General features: G+C 45.6%; 1 protein-coding gene across 1 annotated transcript in view; it reads right to left on the bottom strand.

Moving 5' to 3' along the window:
- EXOSC8 (exosome component 8) overlaps nucleotides 1-16,134 on the bottom strand; it is a 41,839-nt gene that overhangs the window by 24,852 nt on the left and 853 nt on the right. The window contains exons 2-5 of the mRNA XM_040340389.1: nucleotides 13,606-13,642; nucleotides 10,202-10,265; nucleotides 1,137-1,210; nucleotides 870-915 (exon numbers count right to left, since the gene is read on the bottom strand). Of these exons, the coding sequence (XP_040196323.1) occupies nucleotides 870-915; nucleotides 1,137-1,210; nucleotides 10,202-10,265; nucleotides 13,606-13,642 (221 nt within the window). The remainder of the gene's footprint in view (nucleotides 1-869; nucleotides 916-1,136; nucleotides 1,211-10,201; nucleotides 10,266-13,605; nucleotides 13,643-16,134) is intronic.

Consider the following 16,134-nt stretch of genomic DNA (forward strand, 5'->3'; position numbering starts at 1 on the left):
GTGACACGAGGCTTTAGGCTCGCGTCACACTGGGGTGACACGAGGCTTTAGGCTCGCGTCACACTGGGGTGACCTGTCAGGTGACTCCGACGCTTGAAAAGTTACGCTCCATTCAATGCAATGGAACTGTTCTAATCGGAGTGACTCCTTGATAAAAGGATCCTGTACTTCTCCGGGGGCCACTTGAGAGCGGCCTGCATAGACTTCTATTAAAGAAATCGCTTGCAAGCCGCCCTGAAGTCACGCTGTGCGGGGCTGCCTTAGAGTCAGATGACTTTGAAGCCGCCCCAGTATGAACTGAGGCGCCTCTTCTCTTTTAGGCTGGATTCACACTTGTGCTGTGCGATTTCTAGCTCTCTTATCTCTGCAAAGAGATAAGAGAGCTGTTCAGCAGATCATCTCCGTTTTAGCTTCGAATTTGGAGACCTGGGAGAGGGGAGAGGGGAAGTGTATTGAGGCGAATGAGAAATCCTGATGAGAAATGAACACATCTGTGAATTAGATGCGTGCCCATAGAAGATAATGGGCCCGAATTCGCACCTGAGCCGCACCGCAATGCCTAGAAAACGCACACGTTTTTTGGGCAATGCAAATGCATCGCACATATGTGAAGCAGCCTCATTAAAATCAATGCATTTTATAATGTTATGCGAATTGGATGCGGTTTAAGCCGCACTAAATTTGCATAGGTATATAGGTATACATAGGTATTTTGCTTCTAATCCCCTCGTGGATGGACATTTTAACAATTACACAACCTGGTCACATTGCATTGTAAGTGTAGTATTTGTTTTTTTCATCCATCCCCAGTACAGGTAAAGTAAAGTCTGATGAGGACTGCTGAGCTTACACATAATTCTATCACTTACCTATATAGCCCTTGTTAGGAGCATCTATTGGAGGGGTTGCAAACTCCTATGGGAGAAACAATGGGAACACAAGATCAGGGAGTAGAATAATACAGATTACACAAGCAGAAGAGTAACAATTAGTGGGAACTGGTAAACGAGGCATACAAGGTCAATGACATGAAACAAAGATCTTGCCAATTTCCACTTTAAAGAAAAAAAATCTGTAATTTCCATACAGCAGCTTTCCCAGCTACCATTTATACATAAGAGAATGTCACAACTCACCGCTTTAATGCCACATATTACAGTGCAGTTCCCAATCTTCACCAACGCCGAGCCATCAGCTGTGGTAATTGAGCCTGTAATCACACAAAAAAATCTACATGGTAACTAAAATACATGAAATAAAACACAGGACAGAAAAAATGCTCAGACCACAAATGTTCCAGATTCCCATGAATATTAAGAAAATAATTAAAAAGAATTGGTCCGGTCCACCCAACTACTGACCGCACATTCACTTCTGACACAAATCTGAACTCTCTACCAGGGATCAGCCAGGAAGTGAAAGTTTGAGAAAATTACTTTTAATTACTTAAAGTAGAGCTCTGAATTGGTTTTGTTATAGGCAGGGCTGTGGAGTCGGTAGATAAATGTTCCGACTCCTCAGTTTTATGTACTTCCGACTCCGACCCCGACTCCTCTGTATTAATATGCGAATGTATTTTATACATTCCTTGAGGGAAAGAAACGGCAACCTACCACAGGACTACTGGCTGGAAGCCAACAGTCTACTGCAGGATTCTCAAACTACGGCCCTCCCAGCTGTTGTAGAACTACACATCCCATGAGGCATTGCAACACACTGACATTCACAGACATGACTAGGCATGATGGGAATTGTAGTTCCTGAACATCTGGAGGGTCGTAGTTTGAGGATCCCTGGTCTACTGTATTGCACAGTTTAAGCAAAAGACAAACACAATGAAAACAATCAAGTGGCTGGATAGTAGCAGCAGGCAATAAACATCAGGAAACAGGATCTTTACCAGTTCAAAAATACAAACCACATTATTTGGTTGTTTTAGAACAAAAACAAAGCTTATCTTAATGAACCAAAAACAAAATCTGCAAAACCTAGAAATGGTTTATATTAATCTTGAAATGTAGTTCTAGGCTTAGCAAATGCAAATCAATTCAATGTAGAGTTCTAAGGAAGAGAATTGCCTCTGCCAGATCCTCTTTCATAGAGGCTCTTAAGTCAGACTTTATTATTTTTAGGGCTGAAAATAATCTTTCGACACTGACTTGGGTGGGTGGCATTGCAGTAACTATTCTGGCCACATCACTAACGATCTCTGGATAAACAAGGATGGCTTCTTCCATAGTAAGTTTTGATGAGCGATCATACTTTTCAACTTCTTTTAGTGCTTTATAAAACTCCTGTTGGAATTTTTTTATTTGGACACTTACTGGTTCTCTAACATGCGTTCCCTGTAAAAGCAGAACACAACACTATGGAAAGTATAAGTATTGCAGCTCCTAATTGTGCGTTGCGTGCCATATAGTGAAGCACATGAAAAGCATGCTTCTTCACGGTCACTTAACGTGTTCGTTTTGCGGTTACGTGAGGCACTGCATGCATTGGTCTTTATTCTTACAGTAGAGAAGTCATTAATTATAACTTTTTGTGAATTGGGACATTTAAACTTGCTTTTTTTTTTTTTTTTTATTCCAATCTAAATTTAGTAGGAGTCGGAGTCGGAGCATTGTTTGCCGACTCCGACTCCAGGTACCCAAAATTTCCCCCGACTCCGACTCCTCGACTCCGACTCCACAGCCCTGGTTATAGGCCTCAAATATGGCTGCCCTCTCCATAAATAGAATCTGCTTTATGCAAAAACTGCAGCTGTGTTACTTATCACTTCCAGCAGTCCACACTCTTACCACTAGGAGGAGTACCAGCCTGTTATACTACATTACCAAGCCATTTTCACGCCTGCGATAGTTTGTCTGACAATCATCCGGTCAAGCAACATGTACTCATATTTTACAAAACATTTTGGAAATGGATAAAGGTTTTCTTTGGGTGGTATTTACCAATCACTGTTTTTTTTTAAACTATATAAAAAAAATAATAATTGTAAAAATGTTCCAGGAAGGTACAAACACCCTTAAAGCGGAGCTCCACCCTAATTACAACATTACTGCATTTACACTTGCGCTATTAACAATGCTAAATATGGATGTTTTCATTTTGTAAATATGTACAGTACCTGTACATTGCTGAGGCTTCCGGTCTGCGTCGTTGCGGGAATTTGACGGGCATTGCGTCACTTCCTGTTCGATGCTGTGCAGTGGGAGCTTCTCTCCATAGCTCCCTGCCTTCACTGCGCAGCCGTCATATCAAATCTCGCGGTATTTCTTTAGCAGGAAGTGACGCGCTGAGGCTGTGTAGCTGAGGCTGTGTTTACATGAGAAATCACAACGCCTGCCATTGCTATGGCAACACAGACGCTGGCGCCCATGGTCCGCGCTGCGTGAGCGGTGGATGCTGGGAACACAGCGTCACCGCAACCAGGAAGTCCCTGCCCGTATGTATTGCCAACACTCAAAATGGAAACGGAAGGAATATAAGTTATTTTTCAGCACAGAAATAGAGCGGAGCGGACGTTAGAGCGGAGAGAAGTAAGTTTCTTTAAGCCCTGCACTTAGCTATGTAAATAGACAAAAAAAAAAAACAAACGTTATTGCATGGGAGATCCGCTTTAACCACTTGGCACTTTGCAACGATCAGTATTTTTTTTGCTCGAAAATTACTTAGAACCCCCAAGCATGACATTTTTTTTTAAAGCAGAGGCCTACAAATTAACTTGATGCTTCACTGAGCAAATAGATAGCAAACATGTAAAGCTTTAAAATTGCACACACCCTTTACAGGTCTAGTGCTAGAATTAATGCCCATGATCTGACATCCGTGGCAATACCTCACTTTTGTGGGTCGATCATGATTTGTGTGCGCGCGATGGGTGCCCTCATCTTTGCGAGCGAGCATGGGGGGGGATTTTTTTAAATCACTTATTGCTGTCACAAGAAATGTAAACATCCTTGTGACAGCAATAGGGATGAAAACACCAAGATCTGTGTTTTCAAATGCTTTTGATTTTTGAAAATGGCTCAGTGGACATCTGGGGGTGAACCAGAAGTGATGTCATGCCATCGCTTCCAGGTTACCATACCTGATTAAAGCCGATCTAGGCTTTGTTTAGATCTCCGATCAGCCAGTGGACGCACTGACTGGGCGCTCGGGTCTCCTTGTGGGAGGAAGGTCATAAAAAAAAAAAAAGTATCACATAGGGGACAGGACGTCCTCTATGTGATAAAAAAAAAGTACCCCCCAAAAAGGTTTGAGCCCCTCCACACATACAAACATAAAAGAACACATTGGGCTGCCTATACATGAAAACATTGGTTGTGTTACATATCGCTGCGCACAACCAGAGCGAGAGCAATAATTCCAGGACCATTACCCGAAAACCTGTAAGGGCTTCTAAAGCATCGCCTATGGAAAGTGTAGGGTGCTAAAAATTGTCGCTGTTTTATGAGCGCATGCAAACTTAGACCCCTTTCACACTGAGGCAGTTTGCAGGCGTTTTAGCACTAAAAATAGCACCTGTAAAGCGCCTGAAAACTGTCTCTCATGCTTCCCCAGTGTGAAAGCCCGAGTGCTTTGACACTGGGGCGGTGTGCTTGCGGGACGGAAAAAGCAGAGTTAGATTCTTACCGGTAACTCTGTTTCCAGTAGTCTTCCAAGGCAGCCCTTGAGAGATGGAGCTCCTCCTCACAATTTAGGAAACACGTTGCCAATAATTTTTCCTCCCTTTAAGAGGCGGTCCCTCAGGTCCCTGGTCAGTCATCCCCGAGATCCGAAGGCCGGAATCTGAAATGATATAGAATACACAACACAACCCCACAAGGTTAGACATTTAAGGGTGGGATCGTGCTGCCTTGGAAGACTACTGGAAACAGAGTTACCGGTAAGAATCTAACTCTGCTTTTTCCCCAGTCGTCTTCCAAGTCAGCCCTTGAGAGGATAATCAAGAACTCACCAGATCTAGGGCGGGACAACAGCCTGGAGGACTTTCCTCCCAAAAGCCTGGTCCTGGCTGGAAATCAGATCCAGCCTGTAATGTTGTACAAAAGTCGAAAATCTTGACCATGTTGCAGCTTTGCATATTTGTTCTGGAGTGGCCCCTGCTTTTTCTGCCCACGAGGCTGCTGAAGCCCTTGTAGAGTGAGCTTTAAGATCTTCTGGAGGTGTTTTTTCCATCACATTGTAGCACTCCAGGATAGCTGCCTTAATCCATCTGGCGATCGTATTTTTGGACGCCTGTTTGCCCTTTTGTTGGCCGGCATACAACACAAATAAATTATCTGATAATCTAAACTCATTGGTTACTTCTAGATATTGAAGTAGACACCGTCTGACGTCTAGAAAACTTAAATTTTGTTCCTTGTCGTTTTTTGGAGAGGTACAAAAAGAAGGTAACACAATATCCTGGGATTTGTGAAAAGTTGATGCCACTTTTGGCACGAATCCCGGATCAGTTTGAAGAACTATTCTATCATCATAGATCTTTAAAAAGGTTCTTTTACTGATAAGGCTTGAATTTCTCCAATTCTTCTTGCCGTGGTAATGGCCACAAGAAAAACCGTCTTTAAGGTTAGTAATCTCAAGGATGTTTCTTGAAGTGGTTCAAATAGACCTTTGATGATCCCCCTAAGCACCACCGATAGATCCCATGTGGGACACTCTTTAATTTTGGGTTTTTTATGTTTTGCCAATGCTCTGCAAAACCGAGAGACCAAAGGGTCCTTTTGTAGTGTCCTTTCTAGGTACACTGAAAGTGCTGCCACCTGTACCTTCAGTGTACTGAGCGCTAGCCCTTTATCAGCGCCTTGTTGTAAGAATTCAAGGACCGTTGGAGTGTCCATTTTCTGTCTTTGATTCTCTGTGCACCAACTGTTGAATCTTCTCCAAACCTTTCTATAGATGGCTCTGGTGTTCGGCTTCCTGGCACTCAGAAGCGTTGTTATCACCCTTTCTGAGAGTCCCTTTGATTTTAAAAGGTCCTCTTCAGTAACCAGGCCGCCCACTTGAAATGTTCTTGCTTTAGGCCGGTTAGTGGACCCTGAAACATCAGGTCTGTCCTGTGACGTAGAAGCCATGGTTCTTCTGCTGAGAGACTGAGGAGCTGGGAGAACCAGGCTCTCTTGGGCCAGTATGGTGCAACTAGTATGAGTTTCGTTTGTTCTTGAAGAAACTTTTTTATCACTCTTGGGATCAGATGAACTGGAGGGAAGGCATAGCACATCCTGAAGTTCCAGGGGTTCTGGAGAGCATCTATTCCCAGCGGATGGTCTTGCTGGTTTAGAGAGAAGAAATACTTCACCTGAGTATTCTTTCTCGAGGCAAACAGGTCTACACTTGGGACTCCCCAGCGGACTGTAATCTCTTTGAAAACCTCTGGATGTAATGCCCATTCCTCCTGGGAGATCTCCTGGCGACTGAGGAAGTCCGCCACTTGATTGTCTTCCCCTTTCAGGTCAACTGCACTTAGTGAAAGTAAGTTCCCTTCTGCCCACCGGCATATCTGGTTGGAGATGCAACTTAGAGAAGGACTTCTTGTGCCCCCTTGTTTGTTTAGATAAGCCACTGTTGTGGCATTGTCTGACAGTACCAGGATGTGGTGACTCCTCAGCTGGTTCTGAAAAACCTCCATGGCTTTGGCTATTGCCATGAGCTCTCTCCAATTTGAGGATTGTTTGGTTTCTTCTGGGGACCATCTCCCCTGAGCAGGTTGCCCCGCCAGGTGAGCTCCCCAACCCCAACTGCTCGCATCCGTGGTCAACTTCTGGGATACCTGGAATGACCAAGCCAGACCTTGGTTTAGATTTGTGTGGGTTCTCCACCACCATAGCGATCTTTTTACTGATGTTGGGAGCAACACAGCTTTGTCCAGATCTCCTCTTTGATTCTTTAAGAGAAAAATCTGAAGTGGTCTTAGGTGAAATTTTGCCCACTGGACTGCCGGAATCGATGACGTCATCAGTCCCAGAACCGACATCAGTTCTCTGATTGTGATCGGTAGATTGTTCTGAATGGAACCTACCCTCGTGATGAGATTTTGAATTTTTTCTTGTGGAAGAAATGTTTTCTGTTCTGTAGAACTGAGTAGATACCCCAGAAACCGAATGTTTTGGGTGGGACAAAGGTTTGACTTTTCCAAGTTTAGGATCCAACCCAGGGATTTCAACCACCGTTGAGCTTCGTTGAGATTCCTTATCAGCTGTGCTTCTGATGGAGCTGCGAACAGTAGGTCGTCCAGATAAGGAATTACTGTCATCTTTTTTAACCTTAGAGGGGCTAGAACCTCTGCCAACACTTTGGTGAATATCCTTGGTGATGAGGACAGCCCGAACGGAATAGCTCTGCTTTGGAAGTGGTATTCCTTCCCGTCTATTTCTACAGCTAACCTTAGGTATCTCTGGGATTCTTCTCTGATTGGAATGTGAAGATATGCGTCCCTGAGATCCATGGTCGCCATGAATGTATCTGGTTGCAGAATGTTCTTGACAGAAAACATGGATTCCATGCGGAATTTTTTGTATTGAATCGATTGATTCAAAGGTTTGAGATTCAGTATTAGACGGAACTTCCCGGATGGCTTCTTGACTATGAATACGTGAGAGTAAAAACCCTTTCTTTTTTCCTTCTCTGGAACTGGGATAAGGACATTTTGATCCACCATTTCCCCCAGCAACAGAGGAAGAGCTTTTGCTTTTTCCGAATCTCTGGGAAGCTTCGTCAATAGGAATCTCTCTGGAGGATGACAACTGAACTCCAGCGAGTAACCTTTTGCGATTATTTCTAAAATAAATTGATTGGCTGTCGCCTTTTGCCACTGAGGTAGGAAGGCAGCCAGTCTTCCCCCTACTGGCATCTGGTTGTCATTGCTTGGCGGCTGTGTTAGCAGCGCCAAAGAGTGGGTTACTCTTTTGGTTTCCTTTTTGACCTGTCCAATTTTTCTTTGGGAATTCTTTCTTCCCCTCTTGTGGTCGATTTCTTTTCCCCTGAAAAAATCTTTTTTGTTGGAATTTTCGTTTTTCCGTAGGAAAGGACTTCTTTCTATCTGCTGTTCGCTCCAAAGCCTCATCTAGGCCTGAGCCGAACAGCAAGTCTCCTGTGAAAGGCAAATTGCAAAGTCTATTTTTGGATGCAGCGTCACCTGTCCAGGTCTTCATCCAAATCGCACGCCTAGCTGCGACAGCTAGTCCACCTGACCTTGCTGCCAGTTTTACGGATTCTGCAGAAGCATCTGCAATATAACCCACCGCTTTAGAGAGAACTGGAAGGGTCTTCAAGATTTCCTCTCTAGGTGTACCGTTTTTAATATGTTCCTGTAACTGGGTTAGCCAGAATTCCATGTTTCTTGCAACACAGGTGGTAGCTAGCGCTGGTTTTAAGCTAGCGACACTTGTCTCCCAGGCTCTTTTTAGGATAATATCACCCTTTTTGTCCATAGCCTCTTTTAGATGACCCATGTCTTCAAAAGCCAATGCAGAATTTTTGGACACTTTTGAAAGTGGTGCATCCAGTTTTGGATTTTTGTTCCAAACTTCTTTTGGATCGTCACTAAAAGGGAAACGTTTTTTGTGACTTGCTGCAAAGAATGGTTTTTTCTCTGGATCTCTCCATTCATTAATTACGGTGTCAGACATCACCTGATGCACTGGGAACACCTTGGAATTTTTCTTCCTCAGACCCTGATACATTAGGTCATGCTTGGAAGGTTCCTCCCTTTCATGTTCAATTTCCAGGGTTTCATAAATGGCCCCAAGTAAATCATCCACTTCTTCTAGTGATAATTTGTAATTTGGTGCCTTCCTTCTTTCTTCACCCCCCTCCTCTTGTTCTGGTTCAGAGTCATCGCTGGCCAAAACGCTAGCTGCGCTGCTGCCTGCTCGCTCCCTCACAGACTCATGCGACCCCGATGCGACTTCAGATCTGGGCGAGGCCATGGGAGAGGGACTTCCAGAAGGAACTACTGGGGTTTTGACTTCTGAGATACATTTTTTGAGATCCTTAAAGGTGTTAGCCATATCTTCCCTCACGGATCCAAAAATTTTTGCATAAACTGCGTCAGATTGTTTTTGTACCAGCTTGTCCATGCAAGTCTGGCACAGCGGTTCAGTGTATTCCACCGGCATCTTGGTATTACACTTAGCACACCGCTTCTTGGGAATGGACTTTGGCTCTTTAGGTGTTTTCACCTGTATAAAAAGACAAACACAGGGGCCCCATGGCGGTGAGATTACATCCACCATCATTTCTAGTGCACACCCGGTGACACTACCCATGTGAGCCCCAGCTAAGCTAGTGCCACCACCATCTAGCTGCTGTCCCACATAAATAAATACAAAGGTCACCACACTGGTGCCTACCTGTATCCTGCTGGTGCTTTCGCCTCCTGGAGCCTGGCCCGACGAGATATCATCCTCTTCCAGCATCCTGGCACACTGTGGCGTCCTGCGCTGTCCCCTGCAGCCGTCTCCACGTGTATAGCACCGCCGGCCTGTTTGAAATTCCCGCGCCTTTAAGGGGAATGACCAGCTCCCCGGCGCACGCCGATGACGTCATCCCGCCCCGGAATTGACGCGCCTGCGTCTTCCGGGTCAAGCGGCGTCAGCTGCAGGACACGCCCTCCCGCCGAAGCCGCCAAGGGGACAAGGAAATGGCGCCTACTCCACGCCTGGGCACAGGAGAATTTCTAAACCGGGACACCTCTGTACATCGAGGGTTGCCCGTGGCCACACACCGTCCTCCTCCGCCCACGCTGCACGGCTCCGGTAAGGTCACCTGACCCCCTGCCGCTCTGAGGCTCCCCTGCTCGTTTTTTTTTTTTTTTTTTCTGTGTAAGGCTGCGCCCGCAGTGTTTACACATAGTGCTGTCCCAGCTGGACTCCTGCCCTGGTCAGCCCTAGAGAGATGGAGCCCCCCTCAGGTCCTCTGGCAACATGTCTCCTCCGGACGGAGGAAACACTAAGACTGACCAGGGACCTGAGGGACCGCCTCTTAAAGGGAGGAAAAATTATTGGCAACGTGTTTCCTAAATTGTGAGGAGGAGCTCCATCTCTCAAGGGCTGACTTGGAAGACGACTGGGGAAAAAAAGGTCCTTCAAGAAGCATTTTTGGGGCGGTGTAGGAGCACTGTATACAGCGCTCCTCCACCGCCTCTGCCCATCGGAATGAATGCTGCCCATGCCACACTACAATGATAGTTACTTACCAACATTTATTGTAGTGGTCCTGAATTCACTCAGGTCTCTTCCATCTGGCCGACATTTCTCCTTCTATAAAACAAATGAAAAACAAAACACTAGAAAGTTAAAAAGTGCTGCCAGTGATATTTACTTTGATAAAAAAACAACATGCAATATTTGACTTTAGGTATTCAATTAGTATTTGCTAGAATGGAGTACTAATGATCAGATAATCTACAAGAAAGACTGCTGCACTGAAGACAATGAAAGATAACAGAACTGCCACCAATGATTTTTGTTAAGGAAGATTTATCATGTCTTCATATGAATCACAGTCACAAGAAGAAGAAATCAAGACAAGAACAAAAATATCTCCATCAAAGAAAAAAAGTCGGCTTTAAACAAACTTAAAGGGGTTGTAAAGGCAGAAGTTTTTTTTATCTTAATGCATTCTATACATGAAGATAAAAAGCCTTCTGTGTGCAGCAGCCCCCCTCACACTTACCTGAAGTCCCTCTCTGTCCATGAATGTCTAGGCCAGGGGTCTCCAAACTTTCTAAACAAAGGGCCGGATTACTGTCCTCCAGACTTTAAGGGGGCCGGACTGTGGCCATCAGGAGTACAAAATTCCCCATCATTGGTGTCATTGGACCCCATCATTGGACTCCATCATTGGTGTCATAGGGAGAAATTTTGCCCCATCATTGGAAGGAATTCTGCCCCATCACTGGTGTCATTGGGAGGAATTCTGCCCCATCAGTGGTGTCACTGGGAGGAATTTTGCCCCATCACTGGGAAGAATTCTGCCCCGTCACTGGGAAGAATTCTTCCCCGTCACTGGGAAGAATTCTGCCCATCATTGGTGTCACTGGGAAGAATTCTGCCCCATCATTGGTGTCACTGGGAAGAATTCTGCCCCATCATTGGTGTCACTGGAAGAATTCTGCCCCATCATTGGTGTCACTGGGAAGAATTCTGCCCCATCATTGGTGTCACTGGGAAGAATTCTGCCCCATCATTGGTGTCACTGGGAAGAATTCTGCCCCATCATTGGTGTCACTGGGAAGAATTCTGCCCCATCATTGGTGTCACTGGGAAGAATTCTGCCCCATCATTGGTGTCACTGGGAAGAATTCTGCCCCATCATTGGTGTCACTGGGAAGAATTCTGCCCCATCATTGGTGTCAATGGGAGGAATTCTGCCCCATCATTGGGGTCATTGGGAGGAATTCTGCCCCATCATTGGTGCCAATGGGAGGAATTCTGCCCCATCATTGGTGCCAATGGGAGGAATTCTGCCCCATCATTGGTGCCAATGGGAGGAATTCTGCCCCATCATTGGTGCCAATGGGAGGAATTATGCCCCATCATTGGTGCCAATGGGAGAAATTATGCCCCATCATTGGTGCCAATGAATAAAAAAGCACCCCAAGGGTCGGATAACATCAAGCAAAGGGCCACATCTGGCCCCCGGGCCGCAGTTTGGAGACCACTGGTCTAGGCCATCCGGTATTCTCCTTCCCGTTTGGCTGAGACACAGCCTTTGGATCCTGCAGCGGTCAAAGTCAGCTAGTCAATCAAGGGAGGGGCGGGGCCGGGGCTCCGTGTCTGAATGGACACAGGGAGCTATGACTCGGCTCGGTTGCCCCCATAGCAACCTGCTTGCTGTGGGGGCCCTGAACAGGAGGGAGGAGCCATAAACACAGAAGAGGGACCCGAGAAGGAGGATCTGGGCTGCTCTGTGCAAATCCTCTACACAGAGCAGGCAAGTATATGCTTATTATTTTTATAGGAAAAAAAAAAAAAAAAAAAAGAGCCTCTACAATCACTTTAATGTAAAAAATTATTTAATCGTTTTCCATCATGGTACGTTTTGAACAGCCAACTGGCGGCTTGTTTACACAGCGCTGTTTATAAATAGAACTGGATAAATAGCCGTTGTGCGGCCTTTCCTGCCTGCTCACCGCCGAGTACTGACCTGTACACAAAGACACTTTACAGAGCCAATCCGAGGAGCTGGATACCATGTGATTGCTGTGACTAGGTATCAAAGGGATCACATGCTATTGTTTACATGGTTCATCCCTCCCCCTTCCTCTTACAACAGAGAAAGATAAATTGTAGTCATTTGTGAATGGGAAAACGTGAAGAGATATTGACATTTGGGATATTTTTTTACTTATTAAAAAAAAAAAATACAATTCAAATGTTTGACGTTCCCTGGTGCAATGTTTCTCAACTCCAGTCCTCAAGGCGCCCAAACTGGTCATGTTTTCAGGATTTCCCTCAGATAAAACGGCTGTGGTAATTACTAAGGCAGTGAAACTGATCAACATGACCTGTTGGGGCACCTTGAGGACTGAAGTTGAGAAACCCTGCCTTTATCCATAGTTTTCTCGATATGTGGGCAAAAGCTATTGGATATTGCTCACGGCTGCCAGCTCCAGGTGCCTCAGTGTGGCTTCCCTGAACTTCCTGTTGAGGAGAGAGCGCAGGGCTCAAGAGACTTTACTGGTGTCAGCAGCTGTTCATCAAGGAGCTTGGAGGGGGAGGGAGCTGGGCACGCTTGCTGTGAGACTGCGCTTTTTGTATGGCTGCACACAGCATATATTATCACAAAGCATATACACACACATCTGTAGTCCTAGCTGAACTGGAGGAAAGAGAAGACTGAATACAGGAAGACAGGGCATAGCAAGTCACAATCAAAACCTGAACTTAAACACCCCCCAGAAAAAAAAGGGGGGGCTTTCCATCTACTCACTTTCTCACGCCCCCAATATGTTTGCCGCCCTTACCATGTTCCCCAGTTTCTGTGCTCCCACTGCCGCTGGGTAGAGGGAGGTAGACCAGCAAATGTCTGTTCCTCTGCACTCCATTAACTTCAATGGAAGGCAGGTTAGACATTAGGATTCAGAAAGACCCCCGATGTCTCCATAAACAGGACCAGTCACAGCAAATTGGTATCGTATAGTCAGGGTCTCTGCTTGAGTTTCCCATCTTTCCTGTAGGTGGGTGGGGCCTATCTCATGCTACCTTCCTGGAGGATGGTTTGGGGGAAAAGCAAAAAAAAAGCAAACCAATACAACCACCAGATTTATTTGTAATCTGCAACATATAAAAGAGAAGTTTGGGAATAAAAAAAAAAAAAAACACACACACTCGAGAGGCTGAGCCACCTGCTGCTCAGGAATCTTTTTTTTTTTTTAATTAAACAAAAATTTTACTTTTGTTGAGCCGGAAGGTGCTTGCAGCGCCAACTCCAACGCTCCGCAGGATTTGGCTAAATCCGAGGCGTCTAGGGCGAACCTTAGACTACATAAAAATCATGGAGCCATTTACTTTGTTAACAGCTGCGAATCACAAGCATGCAAATGATATATTTTACGTGAAATATTTGTGATCACAAAAGTAAGATTGTATTACTCACTAGAAATTTTCTGTAATATTCCAGCGGCTCCACTGACCTAAAAGAGAAAAAAGCAACTTTATTTTTGGAGGAAAAAGTTCAAATTCACACACAAACCTGAATGGAGTATGAGGACTCATTCACACAAATGGGGTATCCCTCATTCCAAACATGAGTCCCCCCTCATTATACTAATGGGTCATCCCGCACATCAATCAGGGGTCAATTCTTGTTCCAACCATAGGTCATCCCTAATTCCAATTATAGGTCAGTCCTTGTTCCAACCATGGGTCACTCCCAGTTCCAACCATGGCTCGCCCCCAGTTCCAACCATGGCTCGCCCCCAGTTCCAACCATGGCTCGCCCCCCAGTTCCAACCATGGCTCGCCCCCCAGTTCCAACCATGGCTCACCCCCCAGTTCCAACCATGGCTCACCCCCCAGTTCCAACCATGGCTCACCCCCCAGTTCCAACCATGGCTCTCCCCCAGTTCCAACCATGGCTCTCCCCCAGTTCCAACCATGGCTCTCCCCCAGTTCCAACCATGGCTCTCCCCCAGTTCCAACCATGGCTCTCCCCCAGTTCCAACCATGGCTCACCCCCAGTTCCAACCATGGCTCACCCCCAGTTCCAACCATGGCTCACCCCCAGTTCCAACCATGGCTCACCCCCAGTTCCAACCATGGCTCACCCCCAGTTCCAAACAAGCTCAGGCGTGTTCGCAACTCCACGTGCCCGCACCCACCAGGAAGCTGACACTCCGCAGCACTAATCACAGGTAGCGAGACATTTCTCGATCTGTATAGCCGCGGATTGGGAAAATGTCTCACTGGCTGTGATTAGCTCTGCAGAGTGTCAGATACCTGACGGGTGCGGGAACGTGGAGTTACGAACATGCCTGAGCTCATCCTTAAAAGCTTCCAGTCCACGCTATAGCCGTATGACGGCGTGGCTACAGCGCGGACCTATATTGCCGGGAGGCCGTCAATAGACATCCTCCGCTTTTCACGCTCCCTGCAGGGCACGCGCTGTGATCAGTGAATCAATGAGACTTACCATGTGATCAGCTGTCAGCCAATGACAGCTGATCACGGGATGTAAACAGAAGAAAGGTTAATCGGTTTTCTTTTCTCCTTGCGCTGACAGATTGAGAAAAAAAAAAGGAGATCATTGGCTTCTGTGTAAGGGACATCGGTCCCGAAGAGGAAGACTCGCAGCCATCTCATCTATGCCCACCAGTGCCGTCTGGCAGTGCCCACAGTGCCACTTATTAATGCCCACCAGTGACACCTAGCAGTGCTGCCTATCAGTGCTTCCTATTAGTTCCCTTCAGTGCAGCCTCCTAAGCGTACATCAATGAAAGAGAAAAATTACCAGTTTTCAAAATGTTATAATAAAATATAAAAACGTTTTGTATTTTTTTTTTTCAATTTTTTTTAAACCACTTCAGCCCCGGAGGATTTGGCTGTCAAAGGACTGGGTCACTTTGTGCGATTCGCTACTGCGTCACTTTAACTGACAATTGCGCAGTCGTGCGACATGGCTCCCAAACAAAATTGATGTCCTTTTTTCCCCACAAATAGAGCTTTTTTTTTATGGGATTTGATCACCTCTGCGGTTATTTTTTGCAGTAAAACAAAAATAGAGCGATAATTTTGAGGGAAAAAAAGCAATATTTTGTATTTTTTGCTATAATAAATATCCCCAATTTTTATTTTTAAAAAGACGACCATTTTTTTCTCAGTTTAGACCGATACGTATTCTTCTACATATTTTTGGTAAAAAAATAAAAAAATATTGCAATAAGCGTATATTGATTGGTTTGCACAAAAGTTATAGTGTCTACAAAATAGGGGGTCGTTTTATGGCATTTTTATTATTACTAGTTATGGCTGCGGTTTTTATCATGACTGTGACATTATGGCGGACACTTGGCGCTATTTTGGGACCATTCACATTTATACAGCGATCGTCGCTATAAAAATGCACTGATTACTGTATAAATGTGACTAGCAGGGAAGGGGTTAAAGCGGAGGTTCACCCAAAAATCAACTTTCTGCCATTAGATCCAGCATACTGCTGACATCTGCAGTATGCGGTTTTATTTTGTACTTATCGTTTTATCAGCCGTTGTTACCTGGCTCTGAGCGGGGATTCCTGCGGGTAAAGGCGTTCCTAAGCCAAGCGGATTTGATTGACGGGCTGCTAACGCGCGTCACGCCTTCCGAAAATACCCAAAGTGACACTCGGGTGTTTACGGCGCCTGCCGTGTAGAGCTGACTGCGCAGGCGCCGTAAACACTCGAGTGTCACCTCGGGTATTTTCGGAAGGCGTGACGCGCTTTAGCAGCCCGTCAATCAAATCCGCTTGGCTTAGGAACGCCTATACCCGGAAGGAATACCAGCTCGGAGCCAGATAGCAACGGCTGATAAAACGATAAGTACAAAAAAAATAAAACAGCATACTGCAGATGTTAGCAGTATGCTGGATCTAATGGCAGAAAGTTGATTTTTGGGTGAACCCCCGCTTTAAGTGTGTCCTAGGGAGTGA

This window comes from Rana temporaria, chromosome 2, assembly GCF_905171775.1.
Source record: "Rana temporaria chromosome 2, aRanTem1.1, whole genome shotgun sequence".
In the NCBI taxonomy this organism is placed as follows: domain Eukaryota; kingdom Metazoa; phylum Chordata; class Amphibia; order Anura; family Ranidae; genus Rana; species Rana temporaria.